This window comes from Coloeus monedula (assembly GCF_965178545.1).
Source record: "Coloeus monedula genome assembly, chromosome: 2".
NCBI classification, from domain to species: Eukaryota; Metazoa; Chordata; class Aves; order Passeriformes; family Corvidae; genus Coloeus; species Coloeus monedula.
Genome location: NC_138782.1, coordinates 115,519,826 through 115,544,828, shown reverse-complemented (window position 1 = coordinate 115,544,828; position 25,003 = coordinate 115,519,826). Strand labels below are relative to the sequence as shown.

General features: G+C 42.6%; 2 protein-coding genes across 5 annotated transcripts; one reads left to right on the top strand and one right to left on the bottom strand.

Annotated features, from left to right (window-relative positions):
• Positions 1-6: 6 nt before the first annotated feature.
• On the bottom strand, positions 7-6,404 carry CENPQ (centromere protein Q). 3 transcript variants are annotated; one of them, XR_014227367.1, is made up of 10 exons: positions 6,267-6,404; positions 5,112-5,267; positions 4,766-4,823; positions 4,519-4,633; positions 4,301-4,369; positions 3,644-3,773; positions 3,311-3,430; positions 2,964-3,041; positions 682-2,360; positions 549-589 (listed from the first exon to the last, which is right to left on the bottom strand). XR_014227367.1 is itself a non-coding variant. In XM_082303205.1 (9 exons), exons 2-9 carry the CDS (start codon positions 5,262-5,264, stop codon positions 2,232-2,234), a joined length of 849 nt encoding a protein of 282 aa, XP_082159331.1. In that variant the 5' UTR covers positions 5,265-5,267; positions 6,267-6,404; the 3' UTR covers positions 7-2,231. The 3 variants fall into 3 exon arrangements, 2 of the variants coding, with proteins under 2 accessions (XP_082159331.1, XP_082159330.1); XM_082303205.1 differs by having other exon boundaries at positions 7-2,360; positions 4,766-4,820; XM_082303204.1 differs by having other exon boundaries at positions 8-2,360.
• On the top strand, positions 6,389-23,758 carry MMUT (methylmalonyl-CoA mutase). 2 transcript variants are annotated; one of them, XM_082303202.1, is made up of 13 exons: positions 6,389-6,428; positions 8,643-9,022; positions 9,938-10,305; positions 11,060-11,217; positions 11,436-11,607; positions 13,005-13,253; positions 13,529-13,640; positions 14,933-15,048; positions 15,561-15,676; positions 19,967-20,098; positions 21,654-21,801; positions 21,912-22,079; positions 23,345-23,758. In XM_082303202.1, the coding sequence occupies exons 2-13, from the start codon at positions 8,668-8,670 to the stop codon at positions 23,471-23,473; spliced, it is 2,223 nt and encodes a 740-aa protein (XP_082159328.1). In that variant the 5' UTR covers positions 6,389-6,428; positions 8,643-8,667; the 3' UTR covers positions 23,474-23,758. The 2 variants fall into 2 exon arrangements, with proteins under 2 accessions (XP_082159328.1, XP_082159327.1); XM_082303201.1 differs by lacking the exon at positions 6,389-6,428 and adding an exon at positions 6,479-6,668.
• Positions 23,759-25,003: the final 1,245 nt, after the last annotated feature.

The window sequence follows — 25,003 nt, the reverse complement described above, 5'->3', positions numbered from 1 at the left end:
AGTCAGCATCCACTCTGTTTCAAAAATCTTTAATTTACTTTTCCATTACATCTGTCTTAATTCTTTCACCAAAATAATCCGTATTTCAATGAAGGTTTTCAGTACTTCAAAGTGTTGTTGTTTTTTTATTTATTGGGGAGGGCAGAAATGGACCAGAAGTGTGAACTAATTGATGGCTCATGGATTAATCTCTTAGATCACCTAATCTTGGCTAAATAACAGACCCTCAGCTTTCTTATTCTTGCTGCCATTTTCACTTGGCAATGAGTGTGTGTTGAAAACATATCCCAAAAAATGCTGTCCAGGTTTTTCCCAAAGGACATATGGACCACGAAGCTGTGCTTAGGTTGTACTAGGAGATAAATGTGGGATGTTCAGAGCTTCAGGTTGTCAGAACAGAACGGCTGTGTGACCTTGGCAGTCAGATGGGGTTGAAGCTGGTCTGGATATCCTGATGTTCCCCAATGCCTCCAGCGCACCTTCTTCCCTTGGCTCTTCTCCTGACTCCTTCCATTTCCATACACAAGGAAATCAGAGTTCTGTACTGGCTGTAGATCACTTCTGAGGTAAAACCCTAAGCCAAGTTGACCTGAATCCAGAGGTTCATTAAGATTTTCCTGGGTATTCTTTAAATGGATAAACTCAGTAAATAAAGCATACACACATAGAAAAACGTCTTACCTACTTAAAAGCCAAGGTTTGTGAAATTGAAGTTCCAGGTGCTCCCAGGTCAAATCACACACAGTCGCAGCTCCACATACACTGATCAACAGTGAACCTTCTGGAAGAGGCCTCAAATCTCATCAAAACCAACAATCTAATTCTACAACTCTGTCCAAGAGTATCCACCATCAAGACAAGCTAAGACCACCTCCTAAATGTCTGGATTGATGTTCCCTGGCTCACGTTGGCTGGTTATGTGTGCATGACAGCCCCAAAGTAACAACCCCCGCAGCCAGCCTACCATAAATCACCCAGTGTTGAGGGAAGAAAATGTAATTAATTATGGTGTGCCTCTGTAACTCTCCAGCCCTGTAGTGCAGAAGCTCATTCTTCAGTTACTGCTGTTTCAACTTCCTTGTGTGGAAGCTGTATCTGACTCCTACCCACTGCCCTTCTCCACACTTTCTTTCCAAAATAGAAGATTTTTAAAAAGGAAAAGGTCTCGCTGTGGTTCAAGAAGTTCAAAACCCACATAGTAAATCACCCTTAATGAAAGCAAAGGAGTATATCTTTACTTAACCTTTTCCTGGCATGCAGGAAGATCTTTAACCCATGTTCTGGCTTAAATGATTTTGGGGTAATGGTTGTATCAGTAAAAGCTCCCTTTTCCAAGTGATCACAAATTTGAGAAATATTTCTAAATATATTCCTTTCCATGTGATTCAGGACAAAGCAAGTACTTAATCTGGTTTTCCTCATCCTATATGGTTTAGGTAATCCTGCGAGGAGCAGAGAGAGCTGGGACTCAGAGATCCTTACGGGTTCCTTCCAACTTGAGATATTCCATGATTCTAACTACAGAGAGGCTTTCAATCCCTTATAGGTGAACAGAAATAATTAGCTCTTGCCTCATTAAGAGTACCAGCAACTTGTAAACAGAAGAACAACAGTTTATGTGGCAAGTCAGTGTAAAGAGCACTGCTGGCTTCCAGCAGGTAATTTGACCTGAAAAAGTACTTTATGTTGTTTAATGTTGGTTTTTTTAATTAAGTAATGAAGATGTAAAAACGATTTTGTACATTTCATAAAAATTATTTCATTTCCTGTCATTGAGGATTTTTTATTAAAAAATAGTAAGAAAGTTCAACAGGGAATTTACAACTGAGTATTAGATAAGCTTATTTTTACTACCTGTTTCAGGTTTAAAGATTAGAGTCCCAAAGAAAAGCTAGTTTGGTAAAAAACACTTCATTGATTTACAGATATAGATATAGAAGGGCAAATACAATGGAATAGTTCCCTTATCTGTAAAAACACTCAACCCAGAATCCATTTCCTTCCCTTCTCCTAAGAGAGGATATATCACCATTAGAAGTCATCCCAAGTCAAAAAACCCCACCAAAAACCTTGACAGATGACTTAAATTGAGTCCCAGAATATATCTACAGATTTACATGCCACTATTAATAGAAGATGGTTTAACAGAAATTCAGCAGTTGCAACAGGAAGGCCATTAGGAAGAAAGCAGTTTCCAAGCTAAGCATGGAGACTCCACATATTTGAACTTCTCAAAGCAAATCTACCTTCTCATAGGTCTTTTCAATGAGGTTTAACAAGTTCTTCAAGTCAGCTGACTGCTGAATAGCATTCATATCCTTCAAAAGGCCCTTCTGGTTCTTTACCTTCAAAATTTCCTCCTGAAGAAGGAAAGAATGACAGATAACAAATGAAAAAACAGCTTTTGTCGAGTGCAACAGGAATTTCACCTTCATGCAGCCCAGCTACAGCTAAAACAAAAAAGATTCAAAGTCGCAGAAGGAGTCTTCTCTCCAGCAGTTATAGATATATTTCAGAAATTACAAGTTCCCACAGGGAACACACAAGGGCTGCAGGGTTTCTAGGAAAAGACATGTAATGCTTTAAATCATAAGATCACAGAATGGTTTGGGTTGGAAGGGACCTTAAAGCTCATCTTGTTCCAACCCCCTGCCATGGGCAGGGACACCTTCCACAAGGTTCCACTAGACCAGGTTTCTCAGAGCCCCATCCAACCTGGCCTTGAACACCTCCAGGCATAAGGAGGGTTTTTAGGGTTTTGTCCTGGTTTTAAAACATAAGCAGACAGTTCTTAACAAAAAAAAAAAAAAAACCAACAAAAAAACCAACCTATTCAAATCAAATTTTCTGAATTTTCAGAACTGCCTCCTCTGGCAGAGGTTAAGGGATAAAAGCACATTCTGTTGCCTTCCTCCTCATAACCTAAGTGTCTCTGAAACTATAAATATATATTGCACACTCACCTGCAAAGTAGGTGCCTGAAAACTGCGCTTGGGGAGTTCTGGGAGGTGGAGTGCTCCACTACCATTTTCCTGGAATACCTAGAAAGGGAAAAAAAGAAAGAAAAAGCAATCCAAAAATCCAAATATCAGGCACACAAGTAAGAAAATAAGCTGTCTGTCATTATCCCACTTCTAAAACAAAATTTCTTAATTCTGCAACTGAAGTTGGAAAGATCCTGATCCATTCACAAAGGCAAATGAGGCCTTCCTTAAATGACACTGCCTGAGAAACAGTTTGTTTGGGACAGCTCTGGAAGTCAGCCCATTCCTCTAGGTTATGGGAGTACACAACTATTTATGAGAAATACCTTCCTGGCCTCTTTTTCGTCTTCCTCTAACTGGTTCTTGAGCACCTGGATTTTGTACTGCAGCTGCTGTACACTTTCCTCAATGCGATCCGCTGACCGCTCCGCATCAGTTATTTCTTCCTAAAACAAAACAGACACAAAACCAGAACAAAATTTACTTTAGAGATGGTGAGTCTTTCCCACAGAACCATTGAGTCACTGAAAAACATCCAACAAGAGACACAGCTTTACAGCAATGGTGGAGGACAGTGAACACTGGACACTCCTCCACAACAGCACAGGCACAGCCAGCAGTCTGGTAAGGTAATTTCTTCCCTTCTTTGCTTTTCATACCTGCAACTGTACCAGAGACTCCTCATTTGTCTCAAGCATTTGTTTCTCTGCCATTTGAAGGCTCAGGATGTTCTTCAGGTTGCCCAGCTTCCCTGGAGGGACTTTTAAAGTCTTGAAACTTCTCAGCACCCTTTAATTACAGGAAAAGGAAAGCATGACTTGTTTGGAGCTCTTTGCAAAGCAAAAAGAAAATTCTGGGGAAAAACCAATCACTTTAGTTTTAAATTCATTTGCTGTTAATGAAGTAAAAGGATGAAGAGAGGAATAAAAACTGTCTTGAATTGTTTTCCAAAATCACATGGAGTAGGTGTCAAAGGAAGGAACCAGGAACAAGAAATCCCAATATTCTCATGTTCGCTATTGCACTGACCTTGTGTGGTTTATATTCCATTGGCCTCTACACTCCCTGACTATAAACTGACATTAATCAATATTTTCCCAGTTCTGACCCTTCTGCTTTTCAAATTACGTTCTAAAAGGAGGATTTTTAACTGCTTCCAAATAATGACCATTTTAGTAAAACCAGGAAATGCTTTTATGAAACACGATATATAGCTTTATGTCAGAGTGAGAGTTTCAGCTTGCCCTCAAAGTACAAAACAACTGGGTAAAAGAAATCTCTTCTCTCCCTCTTTTTTTTAATTTATAATTTCTTACCTTTCTTTCAGTACATTGAGGTGCTTCTGAACATCATCTTTTCTCTCCCTCTGTTGGGACAAAACAGATCTAGAAAGAAAATAAAGGCAGAATTTCCATCACAAAGCCAGCAACCACAGAGAACACATCAAAAGACACATTGACTTCAATTAATACTATGATTTTTATTTTATTCCTCATGAAAATAAAGAAGAACCACCAGGATATTCAGCACTTACAGTACTACTGAATCCACTACATTTTCCAGGAAAAGCCTGCTGTTCTCTGAGAGAGGCTGCCAAGATCCTATTGTAGCACTGGACAGCTTCACCTTTTTTGAAGAACCATTTTCTCCTGTTACCACAAAGGAAAAAAGGGAAAGGTGTGACTTGTCAAACCTGGATAGACAGCTTTGTGACTCAGTTCAGTCAGACTGGAGTCAAAGGTGTAACAGTTCAGATTTAACAGGGAAGAAGAGGACCCTACCTGCGGGGGAATTGTCCTTCAGTTCCTTAACTTCCCTTCTGGCTGTCTGAGGGACCTGCTGAAGAGAAAAATTTACAGCAAACGTGGCAATTTTGAGACATCCTGTGCTGTGCATTCATCTTCTTCTATGAACACACTAAGTCAGTGCCTGACAGAAGTCTTTGGCCACAAAAAAGGCTGCTCAAAAGAGCTCTTCACACTGGGCATTTCCTCGAGAGGACTACACTAGTTAATGAATTATTCTCTAAAAATTCCAATTGAAAAATGGGGAAAAAAAAAAATCTCTTTCCCCCTCCCCCCCACTTTGGTTACTTTTCTACTTTGTTTGATCCAAAATAATGAATACCTGTCTTTTTTGACCTTGTTTTCTTCCTTGTTCATTTGCTCCCTTTTTTTTGCTGGAAGGCCCTTGTTGATTTTGTGATTTAAAAGGACTTTTTGATGATCTCCCACCAGTTGATTTCCCCATTTTATTGGAAGATGTGTGGCAGGGTTTCATTATCTGTAAACCAACAGGAACAGGAGGAAACAAAGACAAAGTTAAAATCCAGCAATTAGAACCCATACAGTACAAACCATACTTTAAAAAGCAAAATGATGGAAATTGGACTCAACTCAATAAGCCCCAAATGAGCCTAAATGAGATTAAATGTTTGCATATTTTCTAACCTAGAGCCTATATCCTGTAAATTTACCTAAATGTAGGACCACTAAAAAAACATCCCCATTTGGAAGGTATCTCTGCCCATGGCAGAGGGTTGGAAATAAAAGATCTTTAACATGTCTTCCAACCCAAACCATTCTATGATTCTATGATTTATCTTCCTAATGTTCAGAGCAGTCATCCAATTACCAGAACTTCTTAGCTTAGCACCTAAGCACAGTGGTCCCTGCTACAGTTTTAACCTACAGCTTCTTTTCTTACTTACTATAGAGACAGAGGGAAAAGCAGTCACACAGAAGGGAGTAGCCAGAAATCCCGCCACCCTTCTCGTCTCTAAAGCACCACGACTCAAACTTATTCAGCTTTTCCCTCACCCCTTTCAGGCCACTTTTTCCCCCTCACTCAGGTCCTGTTACTTCTCATCAGGAGACTGCCGAAATTGACACGAGACAAATAAGCCCCGGGCGGGTAAGTGAGGCCTATAACAGGTAAATAAACCATATACCAGGTAAATATATGCCAAATAAGCTCCACACAAGCTAAATAAGTCCTAAACCATGCCTCTCCCCTCCTCCGTAACCACCGATATTGTGGGATAGCTTACGCAGCCCACTGCAAATAAGGCATGCACTACAACTCCCGGCATGCATCGCTCCTCGCCACCGCCTAGGACACTTACCCTTCCATCGCAGTGCACGTTGGGAGTTGTAGTCCTTCCCACCCACACTCCCTCACATCCCTAAATGCCCGCTCCCCCGGTGCTGCCGGATAGCATCGCGGATAACACCTCCACAAAACGCTTCCTCTCCTCCCAGATCATCCCGCCCCAAGCCTCACCTCCCCGGCGCTGCCTCGCCCTCCTCAGCGCTGCCGCCGCTCCCGCCTCAGCCCGCTGGGACGTTACAAAACAAACCCGCGCTCCCCGCGGCGCACGCGCAACGCCGCTCCCGCCCACCGCGCGTGCGCGGGGCTGCGCGCTGACGGAGGGTCCGGTGGCAGGTAACGGGGCGGATCCCATCCCTGTCCTGTTCCTGATCCCTTCCCATGTTCCTGTCCATGTCCGGAGCCCCAAGCCGTGCCCCTGTCCTTGTCCTGATCCCCTATCGCAGCTCTCGTCCCGGCCCCCCGTCCCTATTGGCCGCCGGAGGGGCGTGTTGTGGGCGGGCGGCGGCGGCGGGCGCTGCACCGGGACGGAGAGCGGAGCGTTCCTGTGCGGCTGTGGCTGCTGAGGAGGCAGAGGTGCGGATAGGGGCTGACAGCGCGGCTCTGGGGTTCCCTCGTGGTGCGGGGCTGGGAGATGGGCAGAGAAGAATTGTCTGAAACTGAGCAAGCGTAAATGCAGCGTCCAGCACCGGGGGAGGAATAATCCCACGGTGCGTTAGGAAGAGCATTGCCAGCAGGAACGTGATCCTGCCCCTCAGCCCTGTTTGAGGCACATCTGGAGTGCCGTGTCCAGTTCTGGGCTCTTCAGGACAAGAGTGGCATGGGGTTCCTGGAGCGTGTCCAGGGCAGGGTGACAAAGACAATGGAGGGACTGGAGCATCTCCCTGACAAGGAAAGGCTGAGGGAGCTGGGGCTGTTCAGCCTCAAGAGGAGACACAGCTGAGAGGGGCCCTCATCCCTGTCTGTTCCTGTCTGCAGGGAGGGCTCAGGGCAGGGCCCGGGCTCTGCTCCGTGGGGCCCAGCAATGGCACCAGAGGAACGGGCAGGGACTGATGCCCAGCAAGTTCCACCTGGACATGAGGCAGAACTTCTGTCCTGGGCAGTGACTGAGCCCTGAACAGATTGTCCAGAGAGGCTGTGGAGTCTCCCTCACTGGAGATATTCCAGAACTGTCCGGACACAGTCCCGTTCCCTGTGCTCTGGGATGGCCCTGCTTGAGCAGAGAGGTGGGAGGAGATGATCCACTGTGATCCCTTCCAACCTGATCCATCCTGTGACCTGATGCATGGTATGGGCACAGGTTACCTTCCATCCTGGCTGCAGCATCACATCCCCGCAGGGAATGAGCGCTCCTCAGGTGCTCCTTTGCGCTCATCAGGTTATAGGCATCCCACACTTAGCATATATATTATTAAAGCATGTGTTTGGAGGGTGTTGCTGCAGTGATACAGGTGCTTTCCAGTTTTATGGAGGATTTCTCATAAAGGTACAGGGAAGTGCATGTTTCTTGGGAGTTGTGAAAGAGATGAGGCAGTGAGGGGGTGACTGACCCTTGGAGACAAGCTGCAAAGGTTTTGTTTTTGTAAGGAAGTGCAAGGATAGGGTATAGAGAGCAGAAGCAAAGAAGCTTACAGCTTTTAGGAATTACTGAACTCACAGACTGGTTTGGGTTGGAAAGGACCTTAAAGATCATCTCATTCCAACCCCTGCCATGGGCAGGGACACCTTCCACTAGCCCAGGTTGCTCCAAGCCTTGTCCAACCTGGCCTTGGACACCTCCAAGGATGAGGCATCCACAGCTTCTCTGGGCAACTTGTGCCAGGGCCTCACCACCCTCACAGGGAAAGTTCAGGTTACCCCCATATCAGTTATGCATGGTGGAACAAGCTCTGTAGCCTGTATTGTCCCTGTGTTCTCACACACCACTTTTTTTTTCCTCCTTTCTTTTTCAGCCCGTCTCTAGTTTCCATCCAGCCCAAGCCACCTTTTCCCAAGTGTATGATATATCAGCAATTCTCTGACAGTGCCTTTCCTGCAGAGTTCCTCCTTGATGGTGGATACTGGGAAGAAACTCTTCCCTGTGAGAGTGGTGAGGCACTGGCACAGGTTGCCCAGAGAAGCTGAAGCTGCCCCATCCCTGGAAAAGCATCCCTCTTTGACATTAAGGAATTCCTAGATGAGAGAGATGTGAAGGTGAGAGGGTAGCTGGGCATGCCATCTTCATGCCTCACACTGGCTTTTCAGTGACTGATTAATGATGGTGATGCTGAGGGACTGAAATAAGTTACACATCTCAGATGTGGACGTAGATAAGTTGTGGGTATGTTTTCCTTGGCTAGAGGAAAATGTAGGATTTTTCCTGAACTCTGTCTTATATGTTGTCTGGTTGAAAGGCACGAGGAACAGCTATCTGTCAAACCAGTGCATGAATAAACACACTTTGTTTTTCTCCTGAGGGATTGTTCTGGCTTTAGCTTGGCCTCTCCATCCTCACTTCTCCTATGTCAGATGCATATGATAATGCAAAATACGTGTTTTTATTTTGTCCAGCTTGCCCCATACTGCGAGGAGAGCCATGCTGAGGGCCAGCAATGCTGTCCTGCGGCTGCGGCCGTGCCGCTGCGTGCTCCTGGCCTGGCGCTCCCTGCATAGGCAGCCGCTGCACCCCGAGTGGGCTGCTCTGGCTCAGAAGCAGCTGAAAGGCAAGAACCCAAAGGATTTAATTTGGCACACCCCAGAGGGGATCGACATCAAGCCTTTATACTCCAAAAGGGACACGGAGGACTTCCCTGAGGAGCTGCCAGGGGTGAAGCCTTTCACTCGAGGGCCCTACCCCACCATGTACACGTACAGGCCGTGGACCATCCGCCAGTATGCTGGGTTCAGTACAGTGGAGGAGAGCAACAAGTTCTACAAGGACAACATCAAAGGTAGGGCAGCTGGTCTGGGAAACAACACTGCTGTGTGAAGCAATGGGGAACATGAATTCAGTCAGTTACATGGCAAGTGGGATTATTCTGCCTTGTGAGTTTGGGTTTCTGATAAGATCTTCCCAGTGGCACCGTGTTTCTTTATTACTGGGAAATCGGACCATTTCTGAAAGTGCCTTTGCTTCATTTTGCTATGGAAAATGAATGTGTTAAATGCTGGTTTTAGTTATTGCACCTTAACACATAGACATAATTTGGCTCCATCCCAGGGTTCAAGCAGCTGAGATCATGGAGCTGAAGCAGAAGTGGTAACTTGAGTTAGCTGGTAGCACAGCTCAGTCACTGGTCAGAGGGTGAATGCCTGGGAACAGCAGAGTTTTGGGTTCTGCTTTCAGGTTGCAGCAACAAGAGCTCTGGCTGTTCTGTTCCCTGCTTTATATTAATAATTTTCTCTTACTGCGGATTTACAAATAACAATGTGTGTCAGTAGAGCCAGAGAACAGTCTGTGTGTGTTTAGTTTGTGATAAAGAGGAGATAACATGGCAGTTTATGACACTTCTGCTCCCAGCTAAGCTAAGCTGAGTTTCTATGTATAAGCTCTTATACTTCCTGTCTACACACATTTATAACTTAGGTGAGCTACTATTCAGCAATTTTTTAAGTGCAGTAAGGAGTACATTTTTTTTCTTAATTAAAAGTTTTTTCATGTAAAATTTAAGACTACTAGAGCTTGGACAGGTTTGGGGAGGGAACAAGTGTTTAATATCATATGTTAGTTTGCCATTCATGACTGATGTAATCATGTAAAATAGAGTTAATAAATTTAGATCCCATCCTAATGCAAGTCTGTTCAACACTTCTAACTATCTCTCTTTGTTGTTTTTTGGGGGTTTTTTTCGTTCTTTTTCATGTAGCTGGCCAGCAGGGATTATCTGTTGCTTTTGATTTAGCCACCCACCGTGGTTATGATTCAGACAATCCCCGAGTTCGCGGAGATGTTGGAATGGCTGGAGTTGCCATCGACACAGTGGAAGACACCAAAATCCTTTTTGATGGAATTCCTTTGGAGAAGATGTCCGTTTCCATGACAATGAACGGGGCAGTCATTCCTGTGTTGGCTACATTCATTGTGACTGGGGAAGAGCAGGGAGTGCCTCAGGCCAAGCTGACAGGGACAATCCAAAATGACATCCTGAAGGAGTTCATGGTCAGAAATACCTACATTTTCCCCCCAGAACCATCCATGCGGATCATTGCTGACATCTTCCAGTACACCTCAAAGGTATTCATGGTTTAAATGTATTACTTCTATTATTAGGTTAACTGCTTATGAGCCACTTTGGACAACAAGGGAAAGATGGGAAGAGCTGTCATACTGAACATTAATGTGGTTGTGGAAACGGCCAGCAGGAGAAGTTAAGATCCAGCATCATTTACAATATAAATTTGAAGTTCAAGTCAGACCAGATCTGTAAACACCACTTTTTAGAGATAGGTTCTATTTGCAGTCAACAAGGAATTAAAAAAATGGGCTGGAGCACCTCTGCCCTGGAGACAGGCTGAGAGAGCTGGGGGTGTTCAGCCTGGAGGAGAGAAGGCTCCAGGGTGAGTTCATGGCAGCTTTTCAGTACCTAAGGAGGGTTTATAAAATAGATTGAGAGTAACTTTTTACACCAGCAGATAGTGACAGGACAAGGGGGAACATTTTTAAACTAAAAGAGGAGAGATTCAGATTAGATGTTAAGAAGAAATTCTTCCCTGTGAGGGTGGTGTGCCAGGGGCACAGGCTGCCCAGAGAAGCTGTGGCTGCCCCATCCCTGGAAGTGTCCAAGGCCAGGTTGGATGGGTCTCTGAGCAACCTGGGATAGTGGAAGATGTCCCTGCCCATGGCAGGGGGCTGGAACTAGATGACCTTTAATTCCCTTCCAACCCAAACCATTCTGTGATTCTGTGTGAATGTTGATAGAACAAGTATTCGATCCCCCCCCCCTCTGCTGTTATACCCTGTTTTATCTTTCTTTTTTTTTTTGTTCTAGTATATGCCAAAATTTAATTCCATTTCCATCAGTGGGTACCACATGCAAGAGGCAGGAGCTGACACCATCCTGGAATTAGCTTATACCATAGCAGATGGCTTGGAGTACTGCAGAACTGGGCTTAAAGCTGGCCTCACTATTGATGAATTTGCACCAAGGTGAGCTCAAGGAATTTGCAAGGATAAAACTCACTTTTGGTAAAATATCTAGAGTTTACTATCAAGTTCAGTATTTTTGCACATGCAAGCAATAGGAACATTCCCATTATCTGTGAAAGTACATTAATTAGAGACCTTGCTGTAGGGCTTCTCCATTAGTGATCCAGAGTTATTAGAGTGATTCAATGTTATATGCTGTTTATGTGATATTATTACAGGCTCTCCTTTTTCTGGGGAATTGGCATGAACTTCTATATGGAAATAGCAAAGCTGAGAGCTGGGAGGCGGCTGTGGGCTCACTTGATTGAGAAAATGTTTAAGCCCAAGGATCCCAAGTCTCTTCTGCTGAGAGCTCATTGTCAAACTTCGGGCTGGTCACTCACTGAGCAGGTTAGAAATTGGACTCTCATCAACTTCCTCACTTAAAGGTGTTCTTGTGGTGTGCATCTTAAAGGGGGCTGGTGGTATTACTCACAAAGGTGCAGCAGCTGTCCTGTCAGTCTGAAATGCACACAACTGGCACTGGAAACACCTTTACGTCAATTCAGGACTCAGAGGATGAAGCTCTCTCTTGGATTTGTCCTGTGAGTTACCCTTTCAAAATGCAGCTGAGTGAGGAAGCAGAGGCATTTGAGGCATTGTTTTCTCAGGATCACTGGCTTGAGAATTCATTTGAGCAGCCAAGGGAGTCATCCAGTGCTGAAGAGGGAAGTAATGCTTACAGCTCATCTGCTCCTTTGCAACTGGGTTCATTCTCTGCTCTTCCTGCTCAGTTACCTTACAGCAAGGAAATAAATCTTTGGAGTGCATACAGTCTCCCAGGTGAGGTCAGAGCTGGGTTCCAGAGCTCTGATCCCAAGGCCTGCTCCTCAACCAAAGCCATGCAATAGGAGTTACTTTTAGGTTGTGATTGCAGCCATTGTTGACTTCTGTGCCTTGGATTATTTTGTTAGTTTGTTTTTTTTTTTTCTGAAGTAAATGTATTGTTTACTTACATTGCAACAACACAGTAAAACGAAAACAATGGAATTTTCTGAACAGTGGCCTCTGTGGGTCCTCCAATTAAAAGTAGAGTGTGAGTACAAAAATGTTAATATTACCAAAACTATATTCAACTGTCTTCCAGTGTCCAGTGTAAATATATTTCTGGCTAGATTGTAACTCTTTCTTTTTTTCTAAATGTTGTGGTTTATCTTAATATAGCTTCTCAGCATGCAGTATTTTCTCCTTATAGGTTTCAGAGGGCAAATATACTTAACATGCCTTTAGATAGGTATCTACTAATAAATTATGTTTTACATTCTTACCTATCCAAATCACAGTTTTCTATAATTATCTTATGCGATGCTGTCATTAAAGAAAATATTAAAACACATTTAGTTCCAAAACACATCTTGACTAGTAATTTGTCTGACACATGTGCTGTTCACTGCTCCAAGAATTCATTATTTGGAGGATGGAAGACATCAGGCCTACTGTTCCATCCTCTCTGATCTGGATTCACTAAGTTCTTTGAAACACCACTAAATATAAATTGGGCTTTGATTTGTTATTGTGACCAGTTTACTCACACAGTGATCATTTTGGCTTTCTTTATGGATTAATCTATTTTAAGATCTCAACAAATGATAAATCAGTTTAATTTGATGCCTGGGTTTTTTTCAGCTTTTGTTCTGGTTACAGTGCTTCAGTGGGGAATTTTGCATTTGTTTCTTTGCAATAATGACTAACCTGCCTCAGCCCCATTGCAAAACCACTGAGCTTCAGAGCTCCACTTTTCTTTCCAGGATCCCTTCAATAACGTCATCCGCACCACCATCGAAGCCATGGCTGCAGTGTTTGGAGGGACACAGTCTTTGCACACAAATTCCTTTGATGAAGCCCTGGGGCTGCCTACAGTGAAGAGTGCTCGCATTGCCCGGAACACACAGATCATAATCCAGGAGGAATCAGGGATTCCCAAAGTGGCAGATCCCTGGGGGGGATCTTACCTCATGGAGTGCCTCACCAACGATGTCTATGAAGCTGCTTTAAAGGTCAGATTGCAAAACCTTTCTGGGAAAATTTTAGGGATAGGAGTTTTGAGAAATGTCTTGTAAGGGACTGTTTGATAAATTGGTAACTTCTAATCAAGGAACTATTTTACACTTCTGGTTCAGTGATGTCTTTGTAAATAAACTTTACAAAACTCAGTTTAGAGCACAAAACTGTATAAAAAAGGTTTAATAAAAATTTGGGTGGTAGCACAGGTACAAAGCTCGATTTTTAAACCTTGCTACTACTCACTTTCTCAATCCTCTTCATGTCTCAGCTTATTGAGGAGATAGAAGAAATGGGTGGAATGGCCAAAGCTGTTGCTGAGGGGATCCCCAAACTTCGTATTGAAGAGTGTGCAGCCCGGAGACAAGCCAGGATTGACTCTGGTAGGAGCAGGGGGGTTAAAGAAGGGAAAATTGCCAATAGAATACTTCAGTATAAAGGTTTTTTACACACATGCTCATTGTGGTTTTTTATTTCTTGGTTTAGGCATATCAGATTGTGAGTGATAAAACAAATGGTGATGGTTATGTCAGTGAAAGCTTCTGGAAAGAGACAGCATGTACAAGATACAGCACCAGTGTGAAAAGTCTTGCTTGACAAGTTCAAGACTAGATTAGACAAAGCAGTAGAAAGAGCATTTTAAAGGAGTGTTTGGAGCCTTCAAGAGTGAATAGCTTGATTCCTGATAGGAGCTTTAAGCTGTGATTCCTGAGTTTAAAAACAGGAATGCCACCAGATGGCGACACTCACCGTAGCTGGCCAAATTCCTGGGTTTTCTGCAGAACTGCCCGTTTTTCCTGAATGGTCAGATCACATCAGAGGATGATACAGTTCCTTGTTTGCTATATATATATATATATATATATATATATATATACGTACTCATATTTGTATTTGTGGAGATATTTATACATGTGTGCTTGAAACTCTATCCCACTTTTTGTAATCTGCATTCCAGTAGTAATCCAGGAACAGAAACTAGGGATAACTCAGACGTGAAGGAAGTTATATGGACTTCTTTGTACGGAGAATAAATTTGAAGCAGGTCTTAATTAAGACCAGTAAAGAATAATCAGTGAAGTTTTGTGTTTTCTCTTCCAAGGTAAATTATTTCATGTTGCTTCAAAGAGTATATTAATGTTATCAGGCACTGCAAATAAAAAAAAGTTGCTAAGTCTGTACTGACTGAAACATAAAATATAATTTACCAACATGATAAATGAATTTTTATGCACATGGAGTAGTTTTAGATAGGAACTTCACTTTCTTATTTATCTACTAAATCAGAAAAGTAAATGCAGGAGACCAGCACTTTTGCTTGGTTCTGTCAGATTCACTTATGTAAGCTTAAAAAGAGAAAAATAGCCAATGTATTTTAGGGACTTATTACTAAATCAGTTTGCAAGATAAATATTGTTATATTTTGTTGGTTTTTTTCTGGTTCAGTATTCATGAATTGAATGTTCATGCATCTAATCATTTCTCATCATAAAATCTGGGAAATACAGAGTTAAATCCTTTCTACAAGAGCAGATTTTATGTATTTGAAATGTATATGGTTATAAAGCAAAGCAATGCATAATAATGCTCAAAATCTTCTTGTCCTGTTAACATTGTGTCTTTTCACAGTAGTTGCAAATGTGTTCTCAGTTTCTGGTGTTTCCACTGGAAATAGGGTCTGAAGTAATCGTTGGAGTGAACAAGCACCAGCTAGAGAAAGAGGAGACAGTGGAAGTTCTGGCCATTGATAACTCTGCAGTCCGTGCCAAGCAGATCGAGAAGATCAACAAGGTGGGAACAACCTTCTTAAAAATGAAACTTCTAGTAATTGCAGACAGAGATTGAGTAAAGGCAGCTTGCCAGAAGTTTGACTTTCCAATTTCTGAGAGTCCACTCTGGTCATTAGTGGAGAAACTAGAATATATATGTCCAGCCTTTAATAACTGAGAGCTTTACATGTTCTAAAAATAAGATAGAAACCAGCTATGCAATATTTTGCTCTAAAAGCTTGTAATATTGCTTAATCACTTACTGTTGGGTGCTTCTGAGGGTTACAGAACCAGAAAACAACATCCACTTTCATAATCAATAAAAATGTAGATAAAACTGGTTTAGAGTTATGTTATGGACTTGTACACATTTCAAGGTCCGAGATCCTTCTGACTTCCAATCCTATTGAAATATGAAGTAGATACTGACAATTCCACACATCTAGAATTAATATTTGAAATTAGACAGTCTTCCACACTTCCCATTTCACTTTGTGGTTTGTTTGACCTGAATGTCTCTCTCCTGCACTTTAGGTGAAGGCCAGCAGAGACCAAGCAGCAGCCCAGCAGTGTCTGGCTGCTCTCACACAGTGTGCTGCCACTGGGGACGGCAACTTACTTGCTCTGGCAGTGGAAGCAGCACGTGCCAGGTACTGGGGGTTGGGTTGAACAGTCAATTCTTGCTTAAAATTCCATGGTTCATTTTCACCTTTTAATTTTTCTGGAGTGTGGTGTCAGCGAGGTTGGAGTTTTGGGGTTTTTCTTCAGAGGTGGAAATAAATAATGGCTACAATGTCACACTGTAAGATATACTATTATTACATTTTACAGCATCTTAAGCTGTAAATACAAATACAGACTGATAAAAATATAATGTTTTGATTTCTCGCAAGGAGCACTACAGATATAAAGAATCTCATATGAAATGAGGCTGTTCATACACATTCTGGTGTTCACAATTCATATTCTTACCTGTTCAAGGATGTAACCGGGTTTCTCTATCACTCGGCTGTTTCATGGGTCAAGGAGCTTAAGAAGCATCTGAGATGTGAAAATGGATATTCACAGTCTTATCATGCTCTGTTGCTTCATCTTTCCTTGCACCACAGATTGGTGTGAAAACATTTTTTGACTGAAGGAGAAATCAGTTTGCTTAGTCAGACAGAGCTGTAAGAAATGTTCTTGAGCAGTGTGAGGCATCCTTAGAGTCCAGTGGAACAGTTACTTTTTTCACCCAAGATGCTTTTGAGGCTGTTTTCTTCCCTGTTTCAAGGTCAGCATCAGTCTCTAGAATGGATCCTGTCTGTCTGTTCCTTAATTAACTAAATGCCCCAAATATGAGCAAACCAAATTCACTCCTTATTGGGGTGCTGCCCTGTTTTTACTGTCACATGTCAAATTCCTTCATTCCCATTCATAGAACACTTAATAACTGTATTTTAAATACATTTAACCACAACCTGTCAGGAATCTCCAGCAGTATGTCTACATTTGTCTTTGAACTGGGAAGGTCCCAGGAGGGCAGTTGGATTTACAAGGGATTCATATCTTCTGTACCAAAACTGACCAGTTAACTCCTAGTTTCTCTCCTTGGTGACCTTGTTTTTATTAATTGTAAAAGCATTAATGGACTGCAGCAGATCCACTTTGTAAGTTGCAAACACAAAGTTAATTCTGCCCCAAAACTATGTATGGAGTGTGACCACAGAAAGAAACTGTCCTGGCATCTGATACAGAGTGTTTGAAGGAGGATTGTGAGCTCTGGGAACATGTTCAGGGAGCCTTCCTGTTGGAGGCAACATTGGGGGAGATTTCAAAATTAACACATTCGCCCTTCACAAGCAATAGACAAGAGGGCCAGTATCACCAGCATGAGAGGGACAGATGCCTCTTTCCTGCTAAATGGGAAATGATGGATTTTGAGCATGATGTAATATAATTTCACTTGGAATAAAATGAGTAGGACAGAGTTGTCAGTGCTGAACTATGGAAAAGATTCCATGGACTAGTACAGAGATTTCAGTGCTGACAAGCACGAGTAGAAAGGTTAATGTTGTTATTGTAACCCGAGAAATAAGGCAGGTCTAAAGTTATGGGGAATGAGAGCAGTATCTCCCTTCTGTGCCTCATTTCTCATTAGAAGCCCTGTTACAGGAAAATGGGACAGGTTATGCCAAGTTCCTTCTCTCTTCCCTCACCTGCTGTGCTGTTTTTGTGTCCCTCTCCAGACTTGAAGTTCAGTCATGGAATGGGAAGGCAGAAGTGCAGTGTAGCTTCTCGTACTGCTGCTTTGTCTGCCCAGTCTGGGTCCTTGCAGTACTTCCTCACCTGATTTCACACTGCTGCCTCTGCTTACAGGGAAAATGCAGAGCATCAGCAGCAGCTGAGGCTGAGCAGACACAAGGTGACAGCTCTAGGAGGCACATTATGGTCACTGACTTTCTCCAAAGTGGTGTTTAGGCTCTGCAGCTGGTTGTGAACCACTGGGAGAGAGTCACACACAAATACAGACTGATAAAACCTATTCTGTTAAGAGAAGAGGCTGTATTCCTGACTCCAGAGGCAGCTGTTCCATTGTGGATGCATATGTGGCAGAGATTAAAAAAAAAGTTTCTTGGTAAACAGAAGGAAAGTATTCATGAGCAGTTTAAAAGCAAAACTCCTGTTACTACTTTAAAACTTTAGATTTAAAGGGTTGCAGAAATTTGGGGCACCATTTTCAAAACACAGGGATATCAGAAGCAGTGTTCATAGAAGAAAGAAGTGTGTTTCATTTTTGTACAGTGGACAAAAACAACTTCATTTCCCAGCCGACAGGTTAGGCCTCATTTATTTTTCATTTGTAACATGAAAATTTCATTCACATTTTTGTCATAAGAACAGAAGAGCACACCACAGTTCTAGCTACACATGCTAGGCTTTATTTAATACTGAAGTATACTCAGATACTGCTTCTGCAGAAGAGGAGGAGAAAGATTTATCTAAGCTTAGTTTTCTCTAGAAGAAAATATGTGTTTTATGCTAGTGTAGCCCTTCACCACACTGCCAGGAGTAAGCCCTCAGTGTTTATGCATGGGATGTATTTATTTTGGGTAGCAATCTGTGATGGCTGGCACTCTGAAAGGGAGTCAGTATTTATAGACACTTTTTAAGTCTGCTGCAAACTTGCTTTTTAACCTTGGGGAAGTCACCTTACCTAATGCACTTTTGCAGTTTACTTTTCATTCTTTGTTAGTAATTACAGAAAGCAGTAATATTAATGAGATTATTTAGATGTCCTGAAAATCAAAACCCAGTGATACGAGTGAGTAACAGTGAGTTAAACAGGATTTCAGAAAGCCATGGGAGGGGAAATAACAAAAATGGCCAAGACAGTGTCAATAGCATGAGTTTAAAATGTGGGTTCCAGTGTGATGCTGTCTTTAGGCAAAGCAGGCTGACTGTGAAAAGTGATACCAGAGATAAGAGGCCACTTCAGATGTCTTGAGTTGTACAGATCTTGCCTATGTGATCAGGATTGGATTTCTGACATTTTAACTTTGCATAGTTGAAGTTTATAACTAAGTTTGCTGAGTATGAGCCAGCAAAAGAGCAAATTAATTGGGGGTCACAGGGAGTAAAATATCTGTCTGAAATTTACTGAAGGATTCAGGGAATGCAGCAGAAATCCATGTTCTGTTAGTTTGGGGGTGTGTGGGGCAGATTGCACATGTAGGAATCAGTAGCTGCTGAAACTGCAAACAGCAGAAGGAAAACTGAGCACAGCTCACTTAGCTGTCTATCTCCTTGTAGAGGTGTGTGGACAACAAGGTGCATCTTGTCCCATCTTTCCTGAGCATTTTATATAAAACCTTTAGAGAATGCTTAAGTTAATTTTGCATCAGAGTAGCTTATAGTTAAATGATAGAATCATTTAGGTTGGAAAATTCCTGTAAGATCATTGTGTCCAACCATTCCCCCAGCACTGCTAATCCAGTACTAACCCGTGTCCCACTGGTTAGTACTGGATCCACATCCACACATCTTTTAAATCCCTCCAAGGATGGTGATTCCACCACTGCCCTGGGCAGCCTCTCCCCAGTGCCTGACAGCTGTTTCAGAGAAGAAATTTTTCCTAACATCCAACCTGGACCTCCCCTGGTGCAACTTAGGGCCATTTCCTTTTGTCCTGTCACTTGTTACCTGGGAGAAGAGACCTGACTCCTACCTGGCTCCACCCTCCTTTCAGGGAGTTTTAGAGAACAAATATAATATGGCAGGAGAAAATAAGAATTCCAGAGGTTTGAAATGTGCTTAGCACTAGCCTAATTAATTGGTTCGGTGTCTGTATTTGTAAGCACACTTCTAAAGTGTTTTAGAAGAGTAGTATTTTTCTTTCCTTTGACAAAGTTTGCAGCGAGTTGTATTCAGCACAGATTTTTAATTGCTTTGGAATAGAGGCTGTTATTGCTGATGTTTGTACAAGAAGACAGCACAGCCTAGTTAGCTTTTCTCACTTGTGTTATGACAGGAAAGCATGTATTATTTCAAACATGCACAGTGTTTATTATTTCAAATGTGCACAGTGTGTCCAGTACCAAACAAAATTTGTAACTTGAATGTAAATAAATTTCCCAGATCTTTCTGCATCTCAGTGGGTAAAGGAGCTATGTCAGGAGTAGAGCATTTTGCCATTCAGTGATCCCCATTGCCTTGCCAGCTGTAAATCAATTCTCACATCAGCAATAAACTATTTTCTTAAAAATACCTTTGCATGTTCTGTCAGTGGGTGGCAGTGGGGTGAGTCAGATGTTCAGGATTGCAGCACTGAAAGGGAAATGAATGTAAAATGAATTTGTCCTGCAGCAAGGCAGATATGGTGGGGCTAGTGCCAGTGATGTCTGTGTTCTGTTTTCATTTCAGCCTGCTGACAATATGAATGATTTCTGTCTGTGTCTCAGGTGCACCGTGGGGGAGATCACAGATGCCATGAAGGAGGTGTTCGGGGAGCATAAAGCCAGCGACCGCATGGTGAGCGGGGCCTATCGCCAGGAGTTCGGGGAGAGTGACGAAATCCTCCATGCCATCAAGAGGTGAGAACTCTTCCCAGGTAGCCAAACGTGTAATAGCCTCACATTTAGTCCAGGAGGTATTTAATCCACGTGCTACTGACTGCGCCCTAAAACATAATTTCCCAAACCTGGGTGACATCCCTGGGGAGAACAACGACCTGCAAAAGGACTCTCATAAGCAGGGAAGTAGAAGGACAAGGATTAAGTACAATAAGACAATAGTCAAAACTTAATTGAAGTTGTATTTGCTTGCAAACAAAATTCACTGAGGTGAAGTTATGATCTGAGGGTTTTGTTTAAATAACCTAAGCAGCCACAGGATTAAGAAGCTGAGAACCACTGCCTGAAATCCCTGTACATTGGGTTGTTTCTTTTAAAAGCTGTGTAATAGTCATCTCTAAAATATTTCCAGCAGTTAATACTACAAAGCCTCATTTTAATCTACGCATAAATTGTTCCTGCAATTTCACTCTTACTGTTGTTAAAACTTGCTAAAAACTGTCTGGATATCCACATACAACCTCCAGTTTTGGGGTCTTACTCATATCCCGATGGATAAAGCATCCGAAGATGTTGGTATGTGTGAAAACAGTTGCCTGTTTGTGCCTTTTCTCAGTTTAGGCCTTCACTGCTGCCCTCAGGGGTAAAGAGCCTGAATTGCTGCTGTGGGAGGTGTTGTAACACAAATCGATGCTCATCAGTCCCTGCAGTGTTGGGGTTTACCCGTTAAAAAGTTCAGGCTCTCCTGAAAGGGAAGTGGAGATGATTAGATTGACTTGAAAGTAGTTGTGCTGGGGAATGTCACCATTGTTCTTTTAACTATTTAAATTTAGCTATTTGTAATTATGCTTTTATGTGAAAGAGAACTGAACTAACCCCTTGAAAATCAAGATGTAGCTCCCTTTCTTACATAGAATCACAGAATCATATAGGTTGAAAAAGACTTTTAAGATCAGTCCAACCTGTGACCACAGACAGATCCAGGTGGTACTTGAATAATGAGCAGTAAGATGACAGTGTAATTTCTGAGGCTGTGGTTACACAGTAGCATCAATACAACAGAAATAGGAACTGCCACTATCCAAAAAAAGAGGGGCAGTGGAATGAGTGGACAGAATAGGAGAGACAATAATCCTTCCTTGGACAGATTTTTGCCCAGTGGAATGATGATGCACAATATGATGGCCAGGACCCATCTGTGTGTGAGTACTTTTGAAATAATCGGTCATATATTATTCTTAAAAACTAAAACTTGTGTTTTAGTGAGTTGTAATTCAGCCCATCAAACCCTCAGAGAATTCAGGATTTTATCTGTTAAAAAGCAGAAGAGTAGTGGAGGAGTTTTTTTAAATTAATATTTTATTTTTGAGGCTGATAAATACAAGAAGTGAATTAGTAATAGCATAACATGAATATTAACAGTGTGCAGACTGCACAGCCAAGCCATGACTTAGCAGATCTTTTTATCTGACATACAGAAATTACGCTACACTTGCAGCAAGTTTTTTGTTATGTGTAGGAATACTTCCAGCGATTCTCAGTGATTTACACTGATAGAATGTGTGTTTTCAACCAGAGTTAACAAGTTCATGGACCGTGAGGGCCGCAGGCCTCGAATCCTCGTTGCCAAGATGGGTCAGGACGGCCACGACAGAGGAGCCAAAGTCATCGCTACCGGATTCGCAGACATCGGCTTTGATGTGGACATAGGTCCCCTCTTCCAGGTAGGACTGAGCGGCACCCAGAGCATTCCCGATGCATTCCTTCTCCCTGGAATGTGTGCTTAGCCCCCGGGCTGGGGCTGTGCCGTGTCCCACGCCCTGTTTGCCTGCAGACCCCTCGGGAGGTGGCGCAGCAGGCGGTGGATGCAGACGTGCACTGTGTCGGGGTGAGCACGCTCGCCGCGGGGCACAAAACCCTGGTGCCTGAACTCATCAAGGAGCTCAACGCCCTGGGCCGCCCAGACATCCTGGTCATGTGTGGAGGAGTCATCCCCCCTCAGGTATGAGGCAGCATCATTTCCATCGAGCTAAGAGACTGATTTATCTCTGTCTGTGCTGTTTGAGCTGTTTCCTCTATTCTGTAATAGCAGAGCGCTGAAGGCTCGGCTCTGCAGTCACCAGGGCCAGCACAGATCTGCAGGGTGGGGTCCCCCTATCTGATTTTCTGTACACCATGCCCTGATTTAACTTAGAGTGTTTGTGGGATGGAGTATGCAGCTGTGTTGTGAAATGATGAGCCTCAGGGAGATGTTTTTTATGCTCTGTTGTTTCCCATCATGAGTCTTTACATATCACTAGTACAGGCTGGCTTCTGTCTTAAGAGACTTTATGACTTTCAGCAATAGCTGGGAAGAGGCACAGCCAGAGACTAAGGCCCCTGGCAGGTCCCATCACCTGTAGGCTGCAGATCTCACTCCCTGTTGAGCCTTTCCTCACCTTCCCCATCGTCAGGCAGGTGTTGCCTCTTATTCCCTCTGCTTTCTCCTAAACTGTTGAGCAGTTTGTTGGATTCCCTTGCAGTCAGATCTGTGCTTTCATCTTTAAATTTTCCTTAACTCATCCATAGTTTGCCTGTCTGTGTCACCTTTAGGGTCATCCTCTGTCTTGAATGGTTTGAATTGATTTTGCACATAAATCTCCTGTTATTCCCTTTTTCCACATCTCTCCCTTTTCTAGGCAGTTAAGTAAGTATTCAAGAATGACAGACTTCTAAATTGAAAAAGCAAAACCCATAGTATTCTAGAATTTGTGTTCTGCCCAGTATCTCTCAATGGGATGCTACTACCCTGTGGTTGGAAAAGGTGTAATATATTGTCCTATATAGAAGAAAGAGAATACAGAACTGCTTTCTAGTCTTTTTGAAATTTCAGGACAGTCATAAAATTAGATTAACTCTAGATTGCAAGAGACCTCTGGCAGTCATCTGTTCCAAGCCGTTGTTTGAAGTAGTATTTTCAAAATTGTTAGATCAAATTTAGATTAGGTTATTCAGAGTCACATTCAGTTGACTTTTGAATACTTTCCAAAGATTGACATTAGTCTGACTCTAAAGAAATAAACCGTTTCCTATGGATATTTTTTAGTATTTCTTTTCTACCTCCTAACTTCCACACTTTTCCCATTTCCTTGAAGCTGTGGTGCCTGTCTCTGGGACTTGTTGCTTTCTCAGGCCCAGCATAGAGGACAGAGCATGCACCAGTTATTAATCAATTATCAATTGTCCGTTTCACTATTAACTGTAGATCTTAAATCTCTTTTCCAACAGGATTATGACTTCCTGTATGAAGCCGGTGTTGCCAATGTATTTGGGCCAGGGACTCGTATTCCGAAAGCAGCTGTGCAAGTGTTGGAGGATATTGAGAAGTGCCTGGAGAAGAGGCAGCAATCCATGTGACCCTGAAATGTCACCACTCAGCAGCCTTACACTGACCACTTGATTGTCAGCAAGAGATGGCCAACCACAAACCTCTGCTCCCACTGCCCCTGGCCTCGTGTTTTGTGCTTTCTAAGAAAGTTCTAAACTCTCTGCTTGTTCTATTTGAGGATTATTTATATAGGTACCCACAAGAAAATTTTATCTCTAGAACTATGACTTCAGGAAGTGAAGGGAATTCAAAGAAGTGTGTTTGGGGTTTTTTCCAGATATACTGATAAATAAAGTAACTGCTGCAGCTCTTTGGTTGGTCTCTTTTGCCTGATCTCTTTTGCATCCAGAAACCTAGAAGTCTTCAGGCAAGATCACTTGTTCAGCAGAGATGTGAATGAATCCAGCAGCACTTTGATTTGAGAAATGGTGGCTCATCAGGGAAGGGCAGTGATGGGTACAGAGCACAGTTGCTCCTATACAGCTACTGCCATGTAGAGCATTTGTATCTTATTAAGATATGAAATTCAAAAATTATGGTTTATCTACCTATAGGTTTATAAAGAGAGTTAAGTTGTGGCTGCGCCATCCCTGGAAGTGTCCAAGGTCAGGTTGGACAGGGCTTGGAGCAACCTGGGCTAGTGGAAGGTGTCCCTGCCCATGGCAGGAGGCTGGAACGAGATGGTCTTTAATGGCCCTTCCAACCCAAACCACTCTATGATTCTGTGTGTCTGTGATTCTGTGAAGTTGTTCATCAAACAGTTTGTTTTACATTCATGAGCAGCAAAACTGTCTCTGTTATGTGCATGAGAGAAGAACCCAAGACAAAGTTTAAATTATTTTTCCAGTTGCACAGTATTACTGGCAAAGTAATGGGGTGGAATCCAAGCCTTTGCAGTGTTATCCTCATGCTCCAGCTTCTGGAATAATGACCTCTCTCAAATAATTGATCTTTGTTCTTGAGTGAGTCACATTTAATTTTACAGATGGAAAATTGACCATTAACAGAAATTTTCTATAAAAATTCTGTAAGTTATACTTATCCCTTAATAGGCAGAAACTGCCTAGAAGCTTTTTCAAAGTAAGGCATTGAATTCTAATTTCTTTTAGTACAAATCAGAGTTTTAGTTGTGTTATCTAACTTTATATGATATCATCCAGGTAGGAAGCTCCATTCATCCTCAAGAAAGAAGCCAAAGCTTGCTCAGGTTGGGTGTCTGCATTGTAAACTTCCTCAGTGTGATGACAAAACTCCTGATATGTGAGAGGTCTGATTTGTTGGAGTTTTTAGATTAAATATGTCTGTATTGAGGTGGTTGCACTGGTGATTGCAAACATCAGGTGCCCAGACTCATTCCTGAACTCAGTGCTTGCATCCTGCTTCCATCTCTGAAAAGACAGCACAGTCCAGGGCTGGGTAGGAAATACCATGGAATTAGAATCATAATTTGACCATAAATTACCTTCTCAAAACTTAAAAAAACAACCAAACATACTAGTTCCCTGATAGTAATGCTATATTTGCTTTCCTGGTTCTTTGGTCAAGGGCAGCCCTGCCTT